Raw genomic sequence first — 27,354 nt, 5'->3', positions numbered from 1 at the left:
CAGCACAGACTTGCCCTCGTTCTACCACGAAATGTTACATGTGCATATGGCCTACGTGTTTGGAGCTATGATCTCCACACCCACCCACCCACCTCTGAACCTGCTATGAGAAATGCTTACCAAAGTGTTGATGCAGACAGAGTTCAGAACACACGCTCCGTTTCGACACTCGTCAACATCAGTGCACACCTAGGTACGAAAGTTCAAAGATATCTCAGACTACTGCTTAAACAAGAGAGGTGCAGGGTTTTCCTGTCTTGCCACTTCTGGGTGGAGACTCACGGGTAGGATGTCAAGGGAGGATTGATGTTGTTCCCTAGGCGTTTGCCCACTTAATCTAACTGCAGATGCTAACTGTCCTCACACAGTTTAAAGCCGTTCAGAGAAGACGACATAAATTATCTACTCCAGGGTCTTACGTCATATTTCCTTTCCTTCCTGCCCAATATCCAGCATACTTCTGAGGATGCCCATCTCCCTTCAATTCTGGAAAGTTCTCAGCTTCCCTCCAGTTCTGCTATTTCCAGTCTGTCTTTGGGTCTACCATCAGATAAAACATGGGTGTTCCTGTAATGGTTCCTTTAGGCCCATGGCCTCTTGCTTATTGTATGTACTGTCACTAAATTCTGAGAGGTGTTTTCAGACTCGCCCCTTAGCTTGTGAACTGCAAGTTAGTGGGGTCTAATCTGTTTCACCCTTTGAGTGAGTTTTTAAAAACTGTTTTTTAACCATATACTAAGTATGCATAATGAGTCTCATTGTGACATTTTCATACACATGTCATCTATTGAGCTATTAAATTCAGTGGTTATACTTTTAATTGGTAATACCCCTTTTCCCTTTCCTAAAAAGATATATTTATTGAGCTTTTTGTTTATTTATTTTGAAATATTTTTAATGTAAGTAGAATTACATCACTTCCCTTGCCTTTCCTTCCTCTAGCCCCTCTGGGGTCTCCTCCCTTAGACATTCCCATGGCCCCTATTCTCAAGTTGATAGCTCCTTTTTCTTTTATTATATTTGTTACAAGCACATATATGTATGCATATGCATAAGTATAAATAAATAACTCCTGTATTTATGGCTCAGAGAACATCTGAAAAGAGGGGATGGAAATATGGTAAGAGCCAGGATATTATGAAATCCTCTGTGGAAACAGTTTCTCCTAGAGATGGCTGCATAAACAAGACCAGGAGAATAGCAATATCGATGGCTATATTACCATGGCAGGGAGGAAATTCCGTGGGATCCTCCCCCTAGACAAAGAAGCAAGGGCCACCGCTGACTGATGGGAGAGGAATGAGCTTCTCCCAGGTGTGAGTCCCATTATCGATTGTTGGGTGCAGAGTGGTAAGCCTTAAAGCCACGTACACACACACTGATAATAGCTTCATCTGGATACTGCTCACACTGGTCTGTTTCCCTAACAGTACCCTTTCCTTTCACCATAGCACGGGTCCTTTCTATGTGCTTTATGAGCATCATGTTCCTTCATCACATCTTTGTAGTAGCCCTGATTTTGCCTTTGGGCAAAATCCCACTGGCCTTGATGTTGGGTGTCTGCACACTCTGGTGTGCTTATTGGCCACAGCTCTGCGATGTTACTGCTTCAAGAAGGTTTTATGCTTTATGTTAATAGTTATGTTTTATGCTAATAACTGTTTTAGAGGCAACACAGACTTGGAGTTTTTAACTGTAAATGGTGTAAACTTGGTGCTGTCCTGCATGGGAGACAATTTTTACCTCTGTCAAGCGTGTCCCAAAGCTGAAGTCAAATGTTCTTGCTCCTTTGAGCTACTGATGTTTGTCCATCTCTGTGTTGTGGAGAGGGATGTTCTCTATGCACATTAGCTTTACACAGGATAAATACATACAGACAAGGTCTCCTGAGTTCATGATGCGCATGAGCTGGTGTGCTGACACCGACGTCCCTGACAGCCTAGAAACACTGCCTTCCTTGATTTCACTGCCCTTGGCAAGCGATTAAAATTTATTATAAAATTCCAGCAAAGTGACTCCTTCATACACACACACAGTTAGGGTTAGAAATCCATATATATATTCATAGCCAGACATCTACTGGGAAGTGTTCCTTACCAGCTTATATCAAGCATTTTATATGACATTTTGTCTATTTTCCTTGGCTTAGTCTGAGAGATTTTGTTCTTAGAAGAGAAGCAAAACTTGGCTCATTACCCGCTGGCTGCTTGTCATTCCTCTGTCCGTTGCTTTCTTTTTCTAGCCTGGAAAAGGATCCCCTCCAGAATGCTTTGATAAGCAGCAAGGAAATAATGACCCCCTTGCCCTTCCTCAAAGCTAATCACTTCCCTAAGGTAGTAAAATATATTTATAGACCAACCATCTTTAAGGGCTGAAAACATCAAAAAGTATTTCTCAGCCAGTCGGTTAAATAATGACCAGACAGAGTAGAACATTTGGAGATAAATGGGGACTGTCATGCCGTACTGAGGTGCTTTCTGGCAATTTACAGCTTACATAAGGAAAAGGGTAGGCGTCCTCGGGGATTATCTCGACTCCTCAAACCCTCTCATCTTATAGCAACAGCAGTCCTGTAAAGTGATCTCATTTCCCCAAGCTTTGATTTGCCTCTCCGGTTCTCAATTTATTCCGCAGGACAAGATATCCAAAGGCGATCAACAGAGGAAGTTTGAAATCACACCGCACATCTGCTATTCCACATTTTCTGCTTTCCTAGCCAAACTCTGTTATCCCAACCTTAACAGCTTCGTCCTTCCAGACTTTAGGGCATACGCTCCCAGAAATGAGTCAAAAATCTCCCCTATTGGCTCGCCGTATACCACGATACGCCACCAGGCACTGGCTGCTCAAGGTAGTAAAGGGTTATGCTGGGAAACTGGGGAGTTGTCTGAAATGAAAAGTTCTGTTCACAAACCTGCTTGTTTGTCTTAGCAAAGTTGACCCCGACGCCCTGCACCATGGGCCCCGTGAAGCCTACTGGGCAGGCTTCGCATCTGTAGCCCGGAGCCAAGTTCACACAGCGCACACCTGGATAGCAGGGATGGTATTTGCACTGGGGAAAGAAAGTGTTCAGTCTTTAGTTCTGGAACTTTCCATTGTCTACTTGCACATGCTAATTTACTCCTTTATATTCTGGGGGCAAAGAAAATAATGACAAATGGAAATTAAAAATTTTCAATTTCACAGTTATGTGTTGAATCCCGCATTCCTCCAGTTGGGGTTGCCCTGTTCACTATGTTACAGACAGTGCTCAGTCAATATCAAAATAGTCTTTAACCAGTCTCCCTCCCCACCCCCTGCCCCCAACATTCCAACAATTCCCTGCATCAGTCAGTAGGGGGCTTTCAAATGACCCCTATGTGGGATCCTTTCATGAAAAGACCTTGGGAAACTGAGACAGGGCAGGGAGTTTCTACAACTGAATAGCATCCTTCAGGGAGGGGCTGCCTCTCTGCCTTCTCGAGTCCAGGACTGTTCTGAGGCCACTTAAAAGATGCAGCCTACGAGATGGGTTCTGATATCTATTTTTGTTTTTTTTTTTAAAAAGCAAACTTTAACTAATGTAAAAAACATGAGCATTTCCTGCCCTTTCAAGAAGGAGGAAAATCCCAGCTCACCGATAAAAACCAGATACAGTTCTGCGGAACATGTGCAGTTATCTGTTTTCCAACTTGGGTCCCCTGGAGACCAGCCTAACTTCGTATTACTTGGGGAAGTGGTCAGCCAAACTGATGTTAGCCTGAAGGACCCACCTGAGAGGGGCCGCCCCTCAGCTTCTCTCTTCAGCCTTCTTGTGGGTGCAGGCAAAGGCACATTTGGGGCAGTTTTGCTACCAGCTATGGACACCGATACAGGACCAGACTCGGGGCTGGGTGATGGTTCTGCTAGCTTTCCCTGAAGCTCTGTCTGTACCGCCTGCATGCTCCTTAACGGAGCTGCTTGCTGTGAGATTCCCTCTGCTCTTGTCTTCTAAGAAGCTCAAAGAAAGCTACCACAACTTCTGGGACAAGGACCCTTATACTGACTGATATGAGCAAATTTTTAATATAGATTTCTAATCTAGATTGTGTCAGAGAAACAATCAACACAGCTGTTGGAGTGGGAAGTAGAAACTTCAGCAGTGTAACAAGGTGGCCAAATAAAAAAGCTGGAAACATGGAGAAGGTAACAACCATGGCCACAATTGTGTGTTGTACCTTCCTGCTGCAACCCATGGTATCTTGAGGACTCCAAGCATCCGTAAGGAAGCAGTTCTTTGGAGCTGGAGGACAACTCAGGTGGCCCCTAATCCACAGGGAGAGGCCCCGGGGAGCCCCTCTCTGTCCAGCGGAGCCTTTACCTCATCAACATCAGAGCAGGTGATTCCGTTCCCTGTGTATCCATCCGGGCAGGGGCCACACTGGAAACCATCCCTGGTGTCTGTACATCGGACGCCTCGAAAGCAAGGGTTGGAGTCACAGCGGCGTGTTGGGCGAGTTGGGGGTGCAGGAGGAGCGATGGGCACCAGTGTGTTTGGGGTTGGGGACTGAAAGCTCAGAGGACCTGGAAAACAAGACCAGTTCAATCCACAGGATTATTAATTCATGTGGGATATATAGGGTACAAAACAAAATTTGGCTTCCTCAGGGACTCCCCTCCCGCTCCCATCGATTCTTGCGCAGAACGACCAGAAGCTACAGTCGGGTGGCCACACTTCAGATCCTTAGTTAGTCTGCACCGCAACGCCCCACTCGGAACGCCCCGGTCACCACAGAAGCACTTACCACAAGCCTGGCATTCAGCGATAGTGTTTCGCAAAAATGATGTTTCCTTGACCTTTAGAAGCAGAAGGAAAATATTGCAAAGGAATACTTGATATAAAGCAAAATAAAAGCATCCTTGTACAACTGTCCAAGAAAGGTTCCCACAGTACTCAAGGAGCCTGCGATGGCTCCCCCACTTCCTTGGCTATGGAGGCTCACTGCAAGCATGCTGCCATTTACAAAACTGAGCCTTGGGCTGGTGGGCTGTGTGGAGCTATGTGAGGTGTGGCTCAGGGCAAAGTCCCTCCCTGCCTGTGCGGGCCTGCCCCTTCTCCCACCAACACAGAAAGTTGCTATCATAATATTCAGGCTTGACTAGTGATGGCCTCTGTTTTCTTACCTGCTGCCTCAGAAGATCCTTCACCTCTCCAAGAAGTTGGTTTAACTGTGTCATTTGACCCAAGAATTGTCGATTGAAGTCTCCTGTAGGAACAGCCAAAGGTGAGGAACATTCAGCCAGCATCACTTGGGTTCTGCACTACTTGGTATATGCTCTGCAATACTGTATCACCAAGTTACATCCCTAGTCTATGGCTTTTCTCAAGCAGGGTCTTACTGTATAGCCCAGGCTGGTATCAAACTGGCAACCCTCCTGCCACAGCCTCCTGAGTACTGGGAATACAGGCATACACCTCCACGTCACGTTGGTGACACTCATTTCTAAGTGAGTGAAAATCGCTATGACAAGATTATTAAACACTTAGAATATCTGAATTCAATTTATGACAATTCATCTAATTCTTCTAACAAAATAATGGAACGGATGCTGCTGGTTGGTCTAAATTTGTGTGAGTTAGGAAAATAAAAGAGTAGCGAAAAGATTCCTTGGCCTGGGCTTTTCCCAAGAGCCTGATTTGTACAGATGCATTCTCTGGGGCCGCCACGTTGCCAGCACACATCTGGGCGAGGGGACCCAGCCCCTTTAGGGGCCTGGACGTGTGTCTGTGTTGCTGGGTGTGTGTACACTACCCGGAAGCCCACACCTGTGCTTGTGGCAGCCAGAGGCTCACTCTGCTGCAGGAAACAGTCTTGTAGGCTGGCCACCTGGAAGAGCGAGCCACGCACCACCAGTTTCAGCTCTTCCAAGAAGTCCTAGGAGGAAACAAAAACAATTGCATGCATACCACAGATCACTGCCGCTGTTCTAAAGCCAATGTGCCTGCAGAACCATACTTTGCTAACAGAGTAGCCCTGTGTACTGGACACAGGCATTTACATCATTTCTGTAGGTTCACATTTCCCCGAAAGCCTTGTGTGCCCCACCTTTGGGACTGAAGCAAGTGTGAAAGTAGCCAGTTGCCTAGGAAAACACTGGCATCTGAAAGGGTGTTTTCCATCACAGTAAACATGCCAGCCTGTGGCAGCCTCTCAAGGACTGCCTGGAATTTGCTTATAGAGTTTAGGTTACAATAAAATAATGATTCAGTTTGCAGCAGGGCTGTTCTTAGGGTGTCTGGGCTCCAGGTTGTCACAGCAAGCTTTGACTTTCTTGGCTACAGGAGTGAGTAAGGCTATATTCTGAGATCACCAGGAACTTGTCACAGAACTGCCACGTTCCTTCTGTCAGGCTCTCCTTGTTGGCCACAATGTCGGTCTCCTGACTCTTTCATCTTATACTCAGGGATTCTATGTGACTATGATAGAAAGTTCATGTCAGCTGCTAACGTGTCGTGATCATCGTTGTCTTGAAAATTAAGCATTTGTAGAGCAATTCTGGTTTTAAAATTTGTCAAGATTCAACCCAGTAACAAGTACTGAATTGAATGTCAGGCTGTGTGGTCTGGACAGGCAGGACTTCAGGTAGTTCTGATTTTGATGGTGTCCTCAATGTCTACAACAAGTCAATTTGTTGACTAACTGGACAGTGTGACCACGAAGACCAAGGCTCTAAGGTCCCTGAGATGGTCTAAGAAGGCAGAACTTTGGGGAAAATTCTGAGTATAGTTTGTGTTGACCTGGGGTGACTGGGTCCTGACTTTTAGCAACTGATCTGATTGTAGACACCAATCTTTAAAGTGATCAGCGGCGGAAATGTGACTGTCATTCACTCTTGGGTGATTTGGGGGCCTCAGAAATGAAGTCAATCACATATTTCTAGTCATTAACTGTCTTCTCTATATAAATTTAGACAGTTTTTTATATAACTTACTAAAAATCAGAACAAAACCAAAATATTCCCGGTAGATTTCAACCTTTTTGGAATTTCTGTTTAACAATGCTTTCCAACACGCATGGACCAGCTTAGAATTCTCACATCACCACCTAAAACGTTACTGCAGTCCTACAACTGAGGAAACCTGTGTCTCTCCCCCTGCCTCTGCTGGATGTAGACAGCACACACAACAAAATAACCAAATGGAAGTGTAAAATGAGTGTGGAGGCCCAGGAGACCACGACATGGTGGCCAAACAGAGGAATCTGGTGACTGGTGCTGGTGTTCCTTCCTCTGCCAGATCAAGAACTGTGACTAGATCTAAACCATCACAAAGGACAAAAAATGGCCACCAGTTCTTTATAGGAATCAAAGCATCTCACAGCTAAATACATATATACATACATAACACACACATACATACAATACATATATACATACATAACACACAAACACATATAATACATATACATATATAACACACATACATATATGCACACATAACACACATATATGCATACATAATGCACATACATATATACACACATAACACACATACATATACACATACACAATATACATATTACACATACATATACATACTACATAATACATATATACATACATACAACAAAAAATGAAAAAAAGTGACAATTTCTATAGCAGGTTTGGTGATTGGACAACTAAAAACTCCCACCAACATGGCATAAAACAGAAGACAGAGTTGGTGAATTTTTTGAGACTTCATTGAACAGAGCCATCATTAAGCTAATCTTTGTTAGCAAAAGATTTGCGAATATCTGTGGGAAAATGATGTTTCTTGTGCTTGGTAATTTTCAACCATTCCTGGTTATTTGCATCAAAATAATAAATAATAACTTTAAAAAGGAATGAAAATACATGATTCTATTAGACAAAGATAATTTAATTAATTTTTGCTACTCCTTTTAAATTTTAAAAATTGTTTGAAAAGCCATTTCCCAACAATCTACTTATTTCACCAGACACAGAAGCTCTCAATTTTGACTTTCTATTAAATATGAGATTTTAAAAATACTGATGCCTAGATACCAGAACTTCAGGTTCTGATTTCATTTTTCTTGGGGGCGGGGCTAGCTAACAAATGTTCTGCAGTTCCACAAGTGACTCTAAATCATAGCATTGGACCAGCAGCGATGAGCTGATATGTCTTCCTTGCCACAGGCCTTTTTACCTGGGGCCATGGAAACCCATTTTCCACCTTGGAGAGTTATTTGTGGGTTCCTACCTGTGGCTTCCTCTGGAATGTTCTCAGTTCAATGGACTCCGGGTTCCGGGCAAGGCCGGAAAATGCTCTGGGGAGCCCGCGCACGGAATCCACCTGGGCGCAGTCTAGGTAGAGTTCTATGGAGCCGGCCTCTCTCTGCAAATTGCTCAGTCTCAGGAGGATCCTGTGGCGCCTCCCATCAGCCAGCTGCAAGTTGTTGAAAACCACCAAATGGATCTTCCCATCGTTCTTCAGGTAGCGGAGGATGGCTGGAGCCAAAACAAGCAAAGACGCGATGAGAGGAAGGGAGGCGGTTCTGGCTAACTGACCTTCTTTTGGTCAGAGGGCTGGACCACCGGACAGAATGTGGGTGGTAACCGCAAATACTAAGTTACCACCTTTTGTGTGCCAATCCTTGGCATGGTGCGGTACCATCAGGTGACCGTCCTTCCTTCTGGGGGTGTTTCGTGAGGATGGAAAAACAGAGGGTGCAAGCAAATCCAAAAATAAACACCACAACTTTAATGAATAGACAGAGCCATCCCCCATCGGAAAGTCAGATAAAATTCACGAACGTTCCTAAAGGTATGCATTCAGTAACTCACCAAGCACAAGTACCGGCGAACACTTCAGGACAATGAGTGCTGTTCTCGGTTGCTGTGATGGCGTAGGGCAACCCCATGAGACTAGACTAAGCATTGGGGCAGCGAGCGAAGCTTAGATAACCGAAGGAGCTTGCTCAGATCAGTGTAAGCGGCAGGACTGAGACCGTAGCCCCAGCGCCATGTGTTTCAGGGCACAGCTAGGGCTTTGGAAGTGTATCTCACATCACACTTTAGATGTAGCATTGCCCCCTCAGCACCCCATCCCTAACAGTCTAGAAAACAGAGACATACGACCGTGACCTTCCTTTCTGTTCTCCCAAATGCAGACCTAACAAGAATTAAAACTTTCTGGCTTTCAGCTTTGCATTTTTGTTTTCCATTGTTGTCTTGAATATGCTAGGACCGGAGCTAAAATCTGGTCCTGAAAGCCAACCTTTTGTGAGTGAAGAGTTGCTGCCTGAGTTTTTCTAGAAAAACGAAAATGATTTGTTTCCAAGATCTTGATGAGCCTGCCAAGATAATTCCAGGTGCACGCACACACACACACACACACACACACACACACACACACACACACACACACGGGGAGAGAGAGAGAGAGCACTAAAATTAAATTCAAACCAATATTTTAAAAAGGAAAGAACGTTCATTTCAGGGCCATAGAGATGACTCAGTGGATACGCATTCTTGTTGCCAAGACTGATGACTTGTATTGTCAAAGTGGAGAACCAATTGCTACAATTATTTTCTATTGATGTACATGCATCAGCACACACAATAAATGATGAAATGTAGTAAAAAATGTTAAATAATACTCATTTAAAATCTTTCTGTTAATGAACACTTTGCACAGCATGTGCATCTGAGAACGATGGGCTCCTTAGATTGAAGCACAACCCTAAACCAAGTCCCTGTGAGATAGTTCCGGAGCTGGGCAGACGGCTCAGTGGTTAGGAGCACCGGTTTGGGTTCCCAGCACCTACATGACAATTCATGACTCTCTGTAATTCTAGCTCTGGAATTCAATGCCCTCTTCTGGACTTTGTGAACGCCACAGGCATACATGTGGTGCATATCCATACAGATAAACACTCACAGCAAATAAAAGTAAACCTTTGTAAAAAATAAAAGTTTTATACAAAAAGAATAAAAATATGTTCTTGGTATTTTATTGAATAAAAAGCAAAAGGAAGCTGCAAGTATATCATCTTTCAGAAAATGTATATATATAAATGCATATATATATGCATCATTCCAGAGAAAATTGTCAGTGCTAGTTGCATAATTTCAGAGTGTCTCATGAATTTTTTTCTTTTTTGTTCATCTTCAGTACCTAAGTTTTCCACAAGAAATATCCACTATTCAGATTTAAAAAAAAAACCATGAAAGTGGGGCCGACAGGATGGGTCAGCCGGTAAAGGCACACACTGTTGACAACCTGAGGACCCAGGCTGTGGAGTGTGTGCACATGCACGCACACACACACATACACACATCCCAAAATGTAATACATTTGTATTGAAAGTGGAAACTAGAAGCTAGTACACACATCTCAGTCCCTTTTGCTGTTGACCCCTGTGATCTGTGGGAAGGAACTCAGACTGTCTTTCCTAAGTGCCTGTTCAGAAGCCTGGAGATGCCAACTCAGACCTGTCACGGAGGCCAGCTAGCCAACAAACGGCGATGTTGCCATGTTGCCAAAGGAAATGATATGTGCCCGCGCCCGCATTATATTTTCTAGGTTCAATGTTTGACCCCCTTTGACCTCCTCTGCTAGCTTTGCTCTTCCATTTGACAGCTGTGGGGAAAGGGACAGAACTGGCATCTCGTTCTGTGACATACAGATGCCACGCAGGCTCTGACAGAGCTTTTCTTATGTCCGTGTGGTCAGCACTGTGTGTGCTTCCTGTCGGAGAAGACCTTGTAAGAGCTTCACCTTCTGTGGTAGCTCAATGCTAAGTTCCCTGAAGTATTGATAAGACTTAATAAAAGCAATAAACATGGTCCGAGAAGACAGAAGCCGATGACTGCACATGGGGAGAGTCTCCCTCCCTTTTCCTACGGTCTCTTTCCTTTCTCCAGAGTTTGAGTCACTGCCCCTGGGAAAAGGACGAAGATTTACTTCTAATCTCGGATGCAACAGAATCTTCACCTCTTTATTTCCTATTTACAGCATCACAGACTAGTTGAAGATAATGGCTACGCAGCGGGAGTCGGAGACGTACGGTAGCTAAGAGAGGAAGAGCAAACATAAGCACCACTTAAATTTTTTTTCAGACTTCAATTACTTCACTGCTTAGAGCAGTTTGCAAATACCTGGTGTTTTACAAGCCCATAAAAATGCCATTTGTCTATTAAACTTGAATTAGGTCATACACACTTTTAGCCAACAGGTTCTCGGCAGAACGGCTACTTCTCCTCGTACTCACAGGTTAAGAGCCTAGGCTTGCGTTTAAGACACAGAGTCAAACAAGCACTCTCGGTTTTCCTCCCCAAAGTAAGATCTGTTTGGATTTCCAAGGAAACAGTGCTTAGGCACAAGGCCACTCTTAACAGACCTTCGCACAGCACGTGGGGCATGGTTTATTTTCCCAACTGGATAGTTGCGAGGAGTTTTATAAACAGTACCCAGTGGGATAAAGGCCATCAATATGAACTTTCAGAGAACAATCAGATGACGTCATTTAAAGCTTTCCACACAAATAAAAGCTGACAGAGTGGCCCTTCCCAGTCCCAGCCCACAGCAAGCCCTGCCTGTATGCCCAGCCCCTCCTGAACGAGTGCTGTATTTGGCCTGTGTTTCTGTGCCTATGCAATCAAGTCTCCCAAATGACACATTCCCTCAAGGACCTAAGACTTGTGACAAAGGGGGAGAGGAGGTGTGTGTGTGTGTTGAAACTTTCACAGTGTCTGTTAGAAAAATTATCGAGTGCCTTGATGTTTACCATTCTTCATTCTTGATCCAATAATTTTGGTTTTTCTTATGGCTTTCATTTTTCTCTTTTATGGAAAACTCCTTACTTCAGTGCCTTCATGTTTTTATATGATATCCTCTGAGTCCTTAGCCCACCCCAGAAGACAGTCAGGTACCTACTGGGAAAGTCAGCTTGTCCTCAGCAGTCACAGAGACCCTGCAGCCTCTGGGTGGGTGCCTCCCCAGAGGCAGAGAGCACGCAAGCTCCCTCTTCTCAGAGCTCCTGGCATGCGGAAGCCAGCCCCTGACACCGGAACACCACACCTCTGCCAGGTCAGCACTCCAGGGAAAGTTCCCTGTGTGTATAGTTCTGTTTCTCCAGCTGCAGAGCCATCGGTTCCCATGCTCAGCACAGTCTTGGTGTTCCACTAATCCTGCTGCCTGGTACAAAAGACACAGCCAGGCAGACTTGGAAGCTGCAGGCAGATGCCCCTGTGGCAAGTGAACTCTGCCTCCCTCTGCTGCTTTTCTGAGTTCCTCTCTTAGGCCTCTGGCTCACCCTCTCATCGTTGGTCTTTTTGTAGAGTTTTGGGATGGGAAGCCTGAGTTTTCTATAGGATGTTCTGATCCTATCCTTCCCTCTTTGTATGTATGTATGCTTGGATTTACTTATATGTGTGTGAAGGTTTTGTACAGATGTAAGCTATCTGCTCTGTATTTGTGTATGGCGCAGGCAGAGGACAGAAGAGGGTGTCAGATGTCCTGGAACTTCAGGTAGGGACAGTTGAGAGTTGCCAGTTGGATGCTGAGAAGGGATTCCAGGGCCTCTATGAGAAGGAGTGCTCTTAACCACTGAGCCGTCTCTCCAGCCCAGCTATTGCCTGTTTAAAGCAAGCACAGGGATGAGCAGGTGAACACCTTCAGTAGCTCCCGAGGTGTTTTTGTTTTATTTTGTTTTCATTTTTTGAGACAGGGTTTCTCTGTAGCTTTGGAGCCTGTCCTGGAACTCACTCTGTAGACCAGCTGGCTTTGAACTCACAGAGATTCGCCTGCCTCTGCCTCCCGAGTTCTGGGATTAAAGGCATGCACCACCACCACCTGGCTCCCTAGTGGTTTCTGATCAATTCTAAACTCTTTATTCGAGGACAGGTCCCAGCCTGATCATCGCCTTAATTTCTTTCCGCATTGCCAAGTCTGTTTCCTCCTCATGTTCCCTGTATCCGAAAAGAACCATCGTCACCCACGATCACACCTTTTAAAAAACGTGGAGGACGTTTCTCTCTAAGCTTAGCCTGTGTGTATCCTTCACAGTCTGGGGCCTGAGCTGATGGCACACAGCTATGTTTGCTTGCCTGTGTACCAGGCGACACAGCACCCAAACTGCCGAAACTGATTAGATGCCATTCCGGTGACTTTTAAGGAAAACAAACCCATCGAACCAAACCTAAGAGGGAAGGATATGAGGTTCTGCTACATTGGGACGGAATGTTCAAAAAAGTGCTTTTGAAGAAATGGACCTTGTAGTAAGAAAAACGTTATAGCATGCTGACTTTTAAAGTAATGAGGCGGGGTGCCGGCTTTAAAGTCCTAGAAGTGATAGTGTTTTGTTGGCCCAGGTAGAGGATTGAGAGGAACCTGGCCTGCAGGCGTTCAGGGAGGTGGCATTACGACAAATGACTTTAAAGTCTCAGATGAAAAGCATCATTGCCAGCTCGGGTCATCGTTTAAAGTCATTACACATTTTAAAAGGCCTCCTTGCTATCAGTGTCCTCCATGGTAGAACTCTGTTTGTCTTTGCTGATTTATTTCTATGGGTCATGTATTAGGTCATGGTCCCTCCTCTCCTTTGGTGCCCCATACAAAAGGAAATTACCAAGCAACGTTTTTCTAATAATCCTCTGGGTGGCCAGGGTAAAGGTAGCCCCGTTTCACAAGGGTCCTGTAATGGTTTTTGCGTATGTAAGGTTTAAGGAGGATGGGTGGAGGGAGAAGTCAGAGAAACCAGCGGTGAAGGGAGGCACAGAAATGATCAAAGCTGGGGGAAGGAGTCGTTTCGAAAGATTAGGAGAGCCGTCATAGTAGCGACGTGTTGTCAGTTGCAAAGTTGTGAGGGGCACGGAGCCCGAAGGTCACGCTCGAAGACACTCACAAAGCAATTTCTTTAGCACCCTGGAGCTTTCCTAGAGTTTGCACAATCTCAGAATATTAACAGGACAGCTCATCCACTTAATGTATCTCTCGTCACAAATTCCTTCAATAAAAGTGCAGCTGCCACGGGCGCAGTTCTGGCCACAGGGAGCTCATTACTCCTAGAGAAATGCATGTACCTTTTGGAGAGCTTGTCATGATTTCCCCAGAACAGAGCACATAAGTCCCACCCAGTGGGTTCTAATCTTACTTTTCAGGGCCAGAACAGGGCTAGCCTGATCCCCGTGTCAAACGATTTCTTCAAACACTTCTACATCTCTCCTGTATTTTGTCTGCTCCTTTATTATTTCTTTTTATTTACTTTTAACTTTTCAACTTGGATGTGATTTTAAAAAGTGTGTATGTGTGTGTGCGTGCATGCATGTGTGCGTGTTGGAGGGGTGTGTGTGTGTGTGTGTGTGTGTGTTGGAGTTGTGTGTTTCTGTGTGTATGTTGGAGGTGTGTGTGTCAGAGGTGTATGTGTGTGGGTGTTTGTGGGTGTTTGTGTGTGTGTGTGTTGGAGTTGTGTGTTTCTGTGTGTATGTTGGAGGTGTGTGTGTCAGAGGTGTATGTGTGTGGGTGTGTGTGTGTGTTTGTGTGTGTGTGTGTTGGAGTTGTGTGTTTCTGTGTGTATGTTGGAGGTGTGTGTGTCAGAGGTGTATGTGTGTGGGTGTTTGTGTATGTGTTGGAGTTGTGTGTTTCTGTGTGTATGTTGGAGGTGTGTGTGTCAGAGGTGTATGTGTGTGGGTGGTTGTGTGTGTGTTGGATGTGTGTCCCAAACGTGTCCCTCTCTTCTTGAAGGAGACTCTGATTGGACAGTATCCAAGATGAGGTGCAGCGGCATAGATGTGGCTCTGTTGATTTAAGTAGCCCAGTTACAAGTGTGCATTAATGAAAACCAAAATCTTAAAAAGCCTTTTGAAACCAGTCACAGGTTTAGAGAACTGGCTGCTCCTCCAGAAGACCTGGGTTCAATTCTCAGCACCCCCATGGCGGGTCACAAAACTCTATAACTCTAGTTCCAGGAATCCAACTCCCTCCTTTTGGCCTCCATGGGCATTAGACATGCAAGTTGTATACAGACATGCATTCAAGCAAAACACTAATGCATAAAATAATAAAGAAAGAAAATTTAAAATAGTTGCATCATGGTATCTGACAGATCCTTCGCTCAGCAAATATTTTTTCACCTCTCCCATGCATCCAGCCTGGCGCTGAACACTGGCTCAGTGCTGTCCCCTAGGACTCTATGGTCAGCTCTCCCGGGTTCTGCTATCTGCAATTCACTGTTCACTCCCAGAGAATAGATTTACATGTGTACTTAAATCAATTTAATCTTGATTAGCTGTGGCCCACTGAGCTGGCTTCCCAATGTTGATAGCACTCAATGTGTTCGATTCTGCTTCCCTGCTTTGTGCTAAGTGTAAACACAATGAAACAGGTTGGCTAGTTGAGACACTGTTAATATTTGTCTGCAGAGTGATTTATCTAACCCTAGCTGTCCTCTAGCACATTTGGCTTCCAATAACTTGGAAAAGAAAATGAGAGAAGTCATGAAACTTTTTTCTGAAGTCAGAGTATTTCATCCTCATAGCACGTCGTTGCAAACCTTGGGAATTGTTGGGAAGAAGAGAAAGCTCGCCATGTCTTAGTCTTACCACCCTTATTTTGTATTCTAAAACCCCAGACTTATTTTCCAGGCAAATCTCAAGTACATGAATAATAATAACATAAAACGTAATGGATTTGTTCTAAAGCTCCTCATTCTGAGGCTTTCAGGATCTTCTTCTCTATGAAAAGATCATATGCCTGTCTGCTTTCTGTGACTCCTCTATGTTAGCAACAGTGGCTGCATCCCAATATGTAACCCACCTGGACATGGACAACTAAGTTCACTGAGGGACTGGTACTCTGCTGAGAACTCAGTGCACACACGTATTCTGGTTGCTGGCCCCCTCATTTTTACCTCCATCCTGGCCCTATCTACATCGCTTATCACCTCCGGTTCCTTTTCCAGATTCATGAGTTTTGGTTTTGGTTTGTGACTCCTGTAGTTTAAACAGGGCTACCTGTGTGACCATCAGATTAGAGCAATGCATTGGATACCTGTGGGGTCATCAGTGAGCACACAGCAGTGGGAACACAGCTGGGGCAATCGTTCCCCTTTCTCTGAATCTTGTTTGTTAATTGGCGCTGGGGACTGAGCCCAGACTAGGCAAGCATTCCACCATGAGTGTCATCTCCAGCCCTCTTCTTTACTTTTTATTTTGAGACAGAGTTTCACTAAGTTGCCCAGGCTAGCCTTGGACTCACTCCGGAGCCTATGCTGGCTTTGAACTTTTGATCCTCTTTTCTCCACTTACGGAACTTTGTTGTATTGTTGGTAATGCACCAGCATGTCCAGATTTGAGGTTGTTGTGTATTTTTTGTTTGTTTAAACAGTTTTAACTATTCTTGACTGTTTGAAGAACGTTTCTTCTGCTGAGTAAGGCAGAAGGAAGAAAGCCAGCCTCAGCTAATCTCAGACATCTGTTAATCTTGATCATGTTACTCAGCAGTGAGCTTGTTCCTTCCTTCTTCTTCTTCACTCTGAACACAGCACAAATACTGCCTTTATTAATCAATGTGCAAATCAATAACATCAGCTCAACTAACTTTTAGCCTTCTATGTTCTAACTATTTAATTTTGTAAAGGTTTTTAAAGAGACTTTCGCCTTTTGTATGTGATCATGTTAAAACTGTTCTATATTCTAACTATTTAATTTTGTAAAGGTTTTTAAAAAGGCTTTCGCCTTTTGCATGTGACCATGTTAAAACTGAGCGCAGGCATGTTTTGGAATGTAAAACAGAAAATGGGTGCTGGGCCTTTTCCAACCTTGGCATATTGTGGTGAGTCCACAGCCCTTACCGTTAGTGTTGAGACCTCCCATTTGCCCCTGTTTGTTACTGGGTCTGGAATGCTGGTTTCTGAGGTTCTCCTACCTCCCTCAAACTATACTCGTCTTTAGCCTGCAGGTGTCAGAACCTCTAATCTGACCCACTGGCTACTTCCTATCCTCAGACTGAAGAGGGTCACTGACTGCAGTCACGGTAGCAACTTCCGGGGTACTCCTCATTTCAACACCACCGAGTTGCTCTTGCTAATAACCAAATGAAGACCAAGGGAACAATTCTTCCCACTGTCTTTTTCTCACAGGAAAGGTTATCAGCAAGGCAAGGCACTGTCTTTGGAAGACGGTTGGCTGAAGAGCAGACATCTGTCCCATCCATCCATCCATCCATCCACCCACCCCTATTTAAAAACCTGAAGTTTTTCATTGACCCCCATAGGCGAATGGGGTTCAGTATGCACTTCCATTTTGGGGGGTCACTTTGAGATGACTATTATCACCCTCACTGGAGAGATAACAGCTGTGCTGACAGATTCACAGATGTGCTCATGGTGACCAGCTGGCAGGATTTTTAACCCGGACTCAAATCTGGGATGCTAACCAGAAAGTTGTCTCCATGCCAGATACTAGAATGGCTTCAAAAATATCCAAGCCCATGGTTTCTGTAGAATAGTCATTTATATAAATATCGTACCACCTGCACTATTAAGAATTTGACAGATCATTTTTTTTACCAGATACACTACCTGTATCTTCTTGTATGCAAAAGTTCTCCAACATGCATTCATTATAGAACTCTTTCCGAGCAATGTGCATGTACCAGACATTGTAATTCCATAATTTATACAAAATGGAGTATCGCCACTTAATTTACTCAACTTGCACATATGGAGTCAGTTTTCCTGTCCTGGCCCTGCTTTAATATATACAAGTGGACATAGTAATACAGAAAGAGGGTAAGGGATGTCTCACCTCTGCCGAGGAAGAGCTCATAGCCTACTGGAGAGACTTGCAAGCAAGTAAAGTACTAAGCAGAGTACAGTCGGAACCTCTCTTGGCCAGAAAGCATAAAATCATAAAAGGAAATCCACAAGATGGTTTAGGAGTCTTCAGTAGTAGGATTTTGGTACTGGGAGATGGTGCAGGACATGTAATGGGGAGGGCAGAGGGCGAGGACAAAGGGCAGAGAAAGGAAGGTGCATGATTGGGCCCAGAGAGGAACGGCTGCTCCTTCTCGCTGAAGCACGGGCTGCAGAGAATCCCATAATGAGGCACAAATTAGGAAGCACAGTAGAGGGTTATGTTTTGACACTATAGTGTTCAGCTTGGATAAGAAGGCTACTGCACCTTATTCATTTAGGAACAGGAGACATGGCAGGTCTCTGTGGTTGGGTATACCTTGACCTGAACTGTTTTGTGAGCAGTAATGAAATGGCAATGTGTGGGGTGACTTGGAGAGGGGGCGAACTGAGGCAGAGTGCTCACCAGCAAGCTCATCTGCAGTGGTCGTTCATCACACTCTGGTTTCTTCTGGGAGCTCATCTGGGAGCAGAGGGCCACGACCTGTTCTTGTCAATACCTTCTGTGCAGCTGTCTTCCCGCCCATCTTACACTCACTAGAGGGAGGGGCTTTGTTTCCTACTCAGATGGTTTAACTCAGTGGAAATACATTTGGATTTTTTCTGATGTGGTACTGTTTTCTTTGAAAACCAACCGAAAGGGTGTCCAGCTGAGCCTCAGCCAGTCGAGGTATGCCTGGCGACCAGCATGCAGGGAGATGGTTCTACCATGAGGCTATAAACCAGGTCAGCAAGGCTGCCATCACAAGCTTCGACGAGAAGTCATAATCACATGCCACCTCTTATCCTTGGACTGGGGGGGCGGGGGCGGGGACTCAGTTCCCTTCAAGGGAACACCCACAGTGATCCAACTTCCTTAGCCCCGTGTAATACTCTTCCAGGGACACAAAGCCTTAACCCATGGGCCTCTAAGGAGCATTAATATCCGCACCATAAAGAGAGGGCTGAGAAGGGAGTTTATTGGTACAGTGCTTGCTTAGTGTAGTGAGACCTTAGGCTCAATCTGCCGCACTGGAAAACAAATCAAGAGGAGGTTTTAATCAACGATCTCATCTTTTCCCTAAAATGTTGATCATCTGGAACTTATAGATGCATGGCATTGCCGGAGTCTCCGCAGAGGAAAGAGTACTAAGCCCTCTGCTCATTTCTGTACATGCCAGGGCTCTAGCGTTACTGTAGCTGCACGGCACCACTGGTGTCTCTTCAGAGGAAACAGTAACAAGCCCTTCTCTCATTTCTTCACAGGCCATAGATCTAGTGTTATTTTGGCTTCGAGGGTAAATGGGAAAAGGCAGTTCAGGAGAGATGGCTTCCTGTGATCCTGGCATGATAGTCCGCACAGACCAGCCATCTTAGAAACAGGGGAGGAGCTGCAGTGAGTGGGGAGGCTAAGAGCAGTTTTCTTTCTGCTGGACTGAGCAGGAACGACGGTCTTCCCAGTGCACCTGAGAGAGTGGGAAAGCCAGAAGCTAGTTCAATAGATGTGAGGCGGACAGGGCTGGCTTACGGGAGGCAAAGGGTGTGTGTGTGTGGGGGGGGGGGCTAAGTTACCTCTTAACATGGAAGGAAAAGAGTAGGAACAGCTGACCTATCTGTTATCCGAAATCTCACATCACCCTGAGACTCACCCAGGGATAGACCACGAAAGCCCGTGGGAGAGAGGAGAGAGGAGGGAGGAGGGAGGAGGAAGGAGGGAAGTAAGAATGTGGCTGAAAGGAAAGGGTGACAACCCATCCCCTCCTGCTTTAGTTCCTCCAGTCTGGGCAAGCAAAGCCTTTCCCCTCTCCACCTGCAAGTCTAAGGAGCTCGGGCATGAGCACATCTGAGAGACACTCTTAAACACTAGGAAGGGTCGAGTTGATAAAAAAAAAAAGCTGCAATAAATATAAAACCCAGACCCTCCTGTTTTAGAAATACACAAAGCAGCAAAATATGCGTCTGCCACATTCCTTGATAAACAGGGACAGGTGTTGGCCCCAGGGCATGAGTGGAAAGGAAGAGGGTAAAAACGTTTTCCTTTGGGAGCCATTTCTTAGTGAACATGACAGACGGCAGTGAGAGACTCGTGTGCACTGGTGGAACTGCTAACTTCTCATTCTTCCCTGTTGCTTGAGGTGTGCAGGCTCCTGGAAGGCCAGCAAAGTGCTCCCTCAACCATGAGTGACATCTTCTCTGCCATAGCATCCGAGGGAACTCAGGAACAGTGAGGCAGTCTCGCCTAAGTCCGCTAAGTCTTTATTCCAATACAATGACTTTCGGAGGTGGAGACTGGGAGTTAATAAGTTGGGATCAGATCCTGAGGGTGGGACCCCGTTACAGTCACGCAGTTACAGGAAGAGACACGAGAGTTTGCACTGTTTCCACCTTGTGAAGACAGAGTGAAAGATGACCGTGTAAGACAAGGAATTGGACCTGAGACTTCAGGGTCTAGAACCATGAGAGATAAATAAGTGTTGTTTAAACTACCCACTCTACACACCAGTTATAGCCGAGGATGATAAAGGCCATGGGGAAATTGTTCTGATCTCATCCGTTTCTGAACTGGATTCGCAATAACATGAGGATGGAACCATGTCATCGAGCATCTTCGTAGCGAGAGAGAGAGAGAGAGAGAGAGAGAGAGAGAGAGGAGAGAGAGAGAAATAACGCCACTGTCACAGGAAGGGGTGGGGTGCTGTGTAATGCTATCGCCAGGTGTGGCAGGGTCGCTGGACTTTTACACTCTCGGTAGCTGTGATTACGTTAATAAAATCTGCACAACACGGAGTCTCTCAATACTCTGTCATAGGCTGGAGAAGGGTTCACAAAGATCCAACACTTCCCCAGGGATCTTTAGGTGGTTAGATCTAATGGTAGCTGGGGGAAGGAGTGACAGCTTCTTCAGTGGGGTAGCCACTGGCAAGTTGCCCATGCTCCTCTAAATAACCCCATCACCTGTGTTCCTGTAACTAGTTCTAATTAAATGCTTTGGCTTATAACAAAATAACCCCTCAAATGGTGTGGGAGGTGTTGTTCTTTTGCTGAACTACAGTTCCCAGCATTCTCCTGGATACGGACATTTCCCAGAAGCCTTTGTATTCCTCGTTAAAAAGCGAGGGTCCTACGACCCTCTCTCTCTCTCTCTCTCTCTCTCTCCTCCCCCCTTTCTCTTCTGTTTTTCCTAGTGTTTCACACACCTGTACCTGCCTGTTGCCCCTCCCCCCATTAAAGTGCACCCACGTGGGACCGCCGCGTGTCTGTGTCTTTTCCTCGCGTAACAGCCTTCGCCTTTTACCTTTGCAGCCAGAATTAATTAACAACAGGAGGTCCTTCTGTCTATGTGTTGCTTTTATTGGTTAATGAATAAGGAAATTGTCTTGACTTATGATAGGGCAAAAGAACAGAGCTAGGCGGGGAAAACTAAAGTGAATGCTGAGAGAAAGGAGGCAGGGTCAGAGAGACACCATGTAGCCCCGCTGGAGACAGATGCCAGAACTTTAGCCAATAAGCCACAGTCACGTGCTGATACACAGATTAATGGAGATGGGTTAAATTAATATGTAAGACTTAGCCAATAAAAAGCTAGAGCTAATGGGCCAAGCAGTGATTTAATTAATACAGTTTCTGTGTGATTATTTCAATTCTGGGCAGCCAAGGATGAACATGCGGCCTCTTACTACATTCAAATCATAGAAGCAAAAGGAAGACTCACTGGGAAGAGGAAGGGAGCCAGCGGGAGTGGGAAGAGACAAGAGAGGGCAATGCAGTGGCGACTACAATGAAAACACATTCCACACCTGTATGTTAATGCCATAATAAAACCTACTATGCATGTAATATGATAATAAAAGAGGTATATTGCCCACAGGCAATTCTACATTTTGCTCTCTCAACCACCTACATAAGGTAAGTGTCCCATAAGAAGTCTATAACATCAAAAAGGAATTGAGTAACAGGAGTCATCTTAAAGAAAGCAGACCCCAAATCCTGGACCGGGAGGCACATGTCACAAAAATCCTGCAGGTTGGCTGAAGGCACATGTCATGTGAATCCTGCACATTGGCTTACCTTTGTTCAAGCGTCCCATCACAGTGAATTCGAAGTATTTGCTGTTGTCACTTGAGGAGTAGAGGCCAAAGATGGTGGCTGAGCTTTTACTCTGCAGCTTGAAGGTGGAGATCAGGTAGATTTCGTGCAGGGTGGGATCTGTTAGGATTGGCTGCAGGGCCCCTGGGTTCAGCCTCTGGCTGGAGGATGGCAGAAGGTCAAAGACTAGAGAGAAGAGCGGGAAGCAGGTGGTCAGGGCAAGACCAGCTTTGGGGCAAACACTCTGGTCGTAATTGATTGGTGGGGGAACATTTGACAATAAATTACAAAATAGCCTGAAGTGATCTGGCTGCTTTCCCCCGCCCCCCACATTCCCAATGAACCAGTACTTCTTTGTCTTTAACAGTGGCTAGGCATTTGAGACAGAAGAAATACAGCACAGTATTTATGACTTGCCATAGCCCTAAAGAAAAGACGAGATTTGCAAACCCAAAATTGGATTTGGTTGAAGAAGTGACTCTGAAAATGCCCACTAGGAGGGAAAGTACTAAGGGCTTAAAGCAGGAGGGGGACAAAGGAGAGCAGCCAGCTCAGTGTCTCTCTCGTGCCCTCAAGCAGTGAATCACACTTATGGGGTCTTTATGGACCTGTTGGACCAGAGCCAATTGCATTTTCTGGGTCCATGACAAATGACAGGGAAAGAGGCAGAGAGCGTGCATGTGGTGGTAGAAAGTACCACAAAAATGACTTGTCGCTTTTGTGAGAGCCTGCACAATTCCCTAATATTCCTGCTTAAAAAATAATAAAAAAATAAATAAAATAAAATAAAAACACGGAAGAAACAAAACAAAGTGACGTGTTGTGAGTGTGGTTGATTTGACTCAACTGTATCCAGAGGGGTGGAGCTGGTCTACAAAAGTAAGATCTGCATTTGCACAACCGCAATTTGCTTTTCATCAGTAGGCAGCACTTTCTGGCAAAAGCTTTCCTAAGACTCACTGAAGTGTGAGGACGTACGTCCGTAATCTAATTGCTAAAAAAGTCACATTGGTGACTTATAAAGAGCTCTAACAAATCTGAAAGATTTACAGAAACAGAGTGACAAATGGCCTACCTATATAAACAAGTGTCCATGTCCTCATTTAGTGATGAAGGAGCTGCTAATTTAAATAACACTACTTTGCTATCAGATTGGACAAATGAAGAATACAGTAATGCCTAACACTGGAGGTGAGAGGTCAGGGTGTTCTTTCACGGTCTGCTCGGTAAGGTTTAAATCCGTAAAAACCCAGGGCCTCATGAATGGAAGGCAAGCTCTTCTCTATCACTGTTCCATATCTTCAGGCCAAATCAGTAGAAGTGTTCTGAAGGAAGTTTAAATAACAGTATCAAAGACCTGGAGACACAAATGTCCCTTGATTTCACAATTCTTCTTAAAGGAATTATTGGAATGGAATAATAGGGCAGTAAGGGACTTAGGTACAATGGTATTTCCCATTACAGGTGATTCTGCAGCCTCTGCTGGGGAAGGCATTAGGTGGAGCTAGAGTGAGCAGGGCTGGGGATCCTGAGGCTCTCCTGGCTGAGCGCTTTGCCATGAAAACATCAATGTCCTAAGGACAGAATGGAGGATGCTATTGTTAAAGCAATGGCGGGTGCCCTTCCTGCCACTTCAGCGCTCCAGTAAGATACTAAGTACAATACCAACATACCAGAGACAATGCTTAGTGTCTTCTATTACAAAACTGACTAAATTAATTTGGGTCCACACTTTTGAAATGTAGGTCAATTCATGCAGATATAAAAATGTTCATGATAAAGTTTAAAAAGTCACGAAATTATGTATATGTACAACGTGCTATATTTAGTATTTTATTTGTTTAGACAAAGATTTGAAACAAAAGATGATTCAACGATATCTTTACATTAAAAGTAGCTATTTTTCGGCCTTAAAAGGCTTTTTTGTTTCTTTATTTTCTTGCAATTCTGGCAAATTTTTTTTTACAATGAACAAGTATTGCTTTGTACTAAAGAAATGAATAAAATGTCTAAGGCAAACAGGAAAAACTCTAGCTACTCAAGAATGTCTATTCTTTCTAGTAGATAATTTGTTTCCAAGGTGGATCTATATTGTTTCTTTTCCCCAGAAGTCCTCATATACCAGTGTTGGAAAGTAAACCCCTTCCCTAAACTATGAAAATAGTTACTGACTATGTATTTCAAAAGGGGGGAATCAGGGCTTTTAATTTCTAAAGAATTGAAAACTCATCATTCCCACCAGCAGGAGATAAGGCTGAAATAAAGTGTTTGAAAACTCTATCCCAGAAAAGGCATCTTCAAGAAAGACACATAAATTCAAAGTATGAGAACTGTATTCCAAAGCAAACGCCTGGTGCTGGAGTCTGGCTCCGAGTTTGGTCAGACCTGTGATATATCCGGCTCTAAACTCGAGTGCTACAATCTGTGTGGCTCATGGATCCATTTGCTGCGCTCTCCAGAGGCTGAGCTAGGCTTAGTTAGTAATGACTTTAGAGAGTGTTTTGCGAAGGAAATGAGATGCTACCATTTCCTGCTAATGCTATTACACTTCAGCAAAAGTACAGGGTCCAGGCACAAGCCTCTGCCGTTAGAGGAGAAATCACTGCTTCCATTGAGCATGGAAATTGAAAACGTGCTAATTTAGGTCTCACAGCCCAGCTCAGAGGGAGACGGAGATAAGTGAATTATCCGGTGGAGCTGATGATTGCCGACTTGATAACCCTATAAAAGAATCTACCAGAAACTTGACTTAATCAGATCATCTACAGCAACTAAGTTAACCGGGTAATTTAGGTCACAGTGCCTGAGCTCGTCTCCACAGAACTGCTAGGTCTAAAAAGCAAACGCTGTACCTAACACAAAGTTGCATGCTCTGGTGTCAAAAATTTATATAACAGAATATTATATAACAGAAAGTAACCTCTCAAAAGAAAACTTTTGAGAAGTGCCTTTAAAAATGTCCTTTCCCTTCTTCTTAGAAACAGGACACAATGTGTATGTACTGAGGCCATAGAATTCCAATATTCTAACCCCAATTAAAATCAGGAGCACCATTCTGGTTAGACTATTGGTAGAACTGGCAGCGGCTGTGGTGGGGCCAGGGGAGCACAGAACGCCTGCCCAGGGACACTCAGCTTCGGGAAGGACAGTTTTACTCCACCTGTGGTTTCTTCCAGCTTTTCTCCTCCTCAGTCCACACATAGCAAAACCACCCGGGTCCCCAGTGCCAGGAGGAGGGCAGAGCCCGAGATCGTTCCTGGATGGAATACTTTCTCCCTTGTGGTCTTTATAAGACATTTTGCTTAACCTTAAGTACTTTCTGCCTGAAATCTATTCCTATCCACGGTCAAATTCTTGATTTTTTTCTTTTTTCTTTTTTTTTTTTTTTTACTTCTTAATAGAAAAAGATCACTTTCTGAAGAGGCTCAAAAAAAAAAAATCAAACTATTCCCTGGGGGTGGGGGGTGGGGAGTTAGCTTTTGAGTGTAAGGAATAAGCACAGGACTGCGTGTGGCTGAGCAGTGGGCCAAAACTGCTTTGCTCTGGAGAGTCCCTTAGTGCCCGGGCTCGCTCACTAGAGAGAAGGGGCTGCAGGGACAGACACTGGTCTGAAGACAGCTAGGATTTCCTCCCCTGCCAGAGGACCAGGGACCGTGTGCCACATTCTGCAGTAAATGATGACAATAAGTTTGCATTCTCCTAGCTGTAGTTTAATTGGCCCCATGGAGAAAATTCTAGACTTTCATCATCACTTCCAATCACGATGAACTTCTATTCGGGCCCAAGAGGAACTGAGAGGTGATGGGACCGCAGGAACCCATGCTGACAGGGCAGTGCTAGCAAAACGAGCACCCCAGGCGATCTCGGGACGGCGGTGGGTTAGGTGCAGAGGGGACCTGGGGAAGCCACTTACCCTGGGGGCTGGCCTGGGAGCCTGCTCGCTGCCAGGGCTGCAGGACCAGGTGCAGCAGGAGGAAGGCGGCCGTGCGTGGGGCCGGCATGGTGACTCTTCTGCTCCCCGAGGGCTGTGCGGGCGACAGTGGCGTGGCTCTGCCGGGACAGGGCGCTGTCCACCGGCCTGGGGCAGCGAGCGAGAGAGCGGCACAGGTGGCGGGTGGGGCGGTGCGCAGCCGTCGGTGGGGCGCAGGCTGCTTGGCTCTGCTGGCCGCAGCCCGCGCTTTATGGTCCAGCGGCCCAGGGGAAAGGGGGAAGGCGGGGGGAGGACCGAGTCGGGGCGGCCCCCTTGGCCAGGATCCCACATTTGCCGGGAAGAGCGGGGGCGGCAGGAACCGGGAGTGGGGGCCACCGAGGGAGCAGAGACTAGACCGAACTAGAGTGAGGTCGACGGTGGGAAGGGGTGGGTGGGCACTGGGGCGTGTTGAGAAAGGGAGGGATGAGGAGGGGGTAGGGTGCAGAGGGTGGGCAGAGAGGGCCAAAAAACGGAGGAGGCCAGTAAGGTGTTCCCCTAACCTTGGGCACCTCTACTCTTTCCTCCCTTGGTTTTTATGTTTTCTAGAGAAACATCACTTGGAATTGAGTCTAAAGTCTCTGATTGCTTTTCCAACTGATCTTGTCTGCTGAATCACCCACAGTCCTGCTTCCCGTGGTCCAGAGGGCAGTTGGTTTTGTGTATTTCTACAAGCTTTTCTTGAGTACTTGATATGATGGATTTCCCCCATCCAGTTTTAAGACAGAAAGAATGACCAGTGTAAATTTTTTGGTGGTGGGGGTGGGGTTATGGTGGTAATTGGACATAAATAAATCTCAAGGCATCCGTGTAGACAGTTATGCCTAGGATGGTGGTTTTATGCTCCTGGATGGTTTAGTTCAGGCCGTTTTACAAAGGTGCTGTGCACCCACCTCCGGAGGCTCAGCACTCCTAAGGTTCCCCTTGGAATGGGGGTAGGAAGACAGAGAGGGGACATCTGAATAGCCTCTCTGCTGCCCAGGCAGAGACTTCAGAGGATGACATGGATTAACTAAGGGGGAAAACATTTGAAAAGCAATGGTAAAAATATTCCCCATGCAACAATCTCCGCCACTGAAGAGGGCCCTGCAGAGCCTTTCTAGTCTTAGCTCATTTGTCTTCAAGAATTCCATTTGTGGGCGCTATCTACCACCAGCTGAGTGGTTAACCCACCACTCTGTTCCCAAACTTGCCAGAATAATCCCTCACCACTTTTGATTGTGTTTACAGCTAACAACCCGGAGATCTGAGCTATTCTAGCAGTCTTCTCTTAGGGGTCTAATAGAGGTCTGTCCGGGCTTCCTCTAATGCTGTACTATCTAGAGGCACCAGAGGGAATGGCTCACCATATGCCTACCAATTAGAACCGAAGACACACAAAAAGGGTGTGCCTGTCTTACTAAACAATGAGATGGTTAGGACTTCAGATTTTCAGGTCTCCAAACT

The 27,354-nt window shown here is 45.4% G+C and overlaps 1 protein-coding gene across 1 annotated transcript in view; it reads right to left on the bottom strand.

The window, feature by feature from the left end:
- The window catches only part of Thbs4 (thrombospondin 4), a 46,155-nt gene extending 20,066 nt beyond the window's left edge, over positions 1-26,089 (bottom strand). The window contains exons 1-9 of the mRNA XM_075976319.1: positions 25,855-26,089; positions 21,924-22,127; positions 8,222-8,469; positions 5,786-5,894; positions 5,143-5,225; positions 4,764-4,815; positions 4,340-4,542; positions 2,915-3,052; positions 121-189 (exon numbers count right to left, since the gene is read on the bottom strand). Of these exons, the coding sequence (XP_075832434.1) occupies positions 121-189; positions 2,915-3,052; positions 4,340-4,542; positions 4,764-4,815; positions 5,143-5,225; positions 5,786-5,894; positions 8,222-8,469; positions 21,924-22,127; positions 25,855-25,942 (1,194 nt within the window). The 5' untranslated portion in view covers positions 25,943-26,089. The remainder of the gene's footprint in view (positions 1-120; positions 190-2,914; positions 3,053-4,339; positions 4,543-4,763; positions 4,816-5,142; positions 5,226-5,785; positions 5,895-8,221; positions 8,470-21,923; positions 22,128-25,854) is intronic.
- Between the last annotated feature and the right edge of the window lie 1,265 nt (positions 26,090-27,354).

The sequence above is a fragment of the Microtus pennsylvanicus genome, chromosome 6 (genome assembly GCF_037038515.1).
Source record: "Microtus pennsylvanicus isolate mMicPen1 chromosome 6, mMicPen1.hap1, whole genome shotgun sequence".
Classification (NCBI taxonomy): Eukaryota; Metazoa; Chordata; class Mammalia; order Rodentia; family Cricetidae; genus Microtus; species Microtus pennsylvanicus.
Note: the sequence above shows the minus strand (reverse complement) of the source record. Positions and strands in the feature narration are given on the sequence as shown.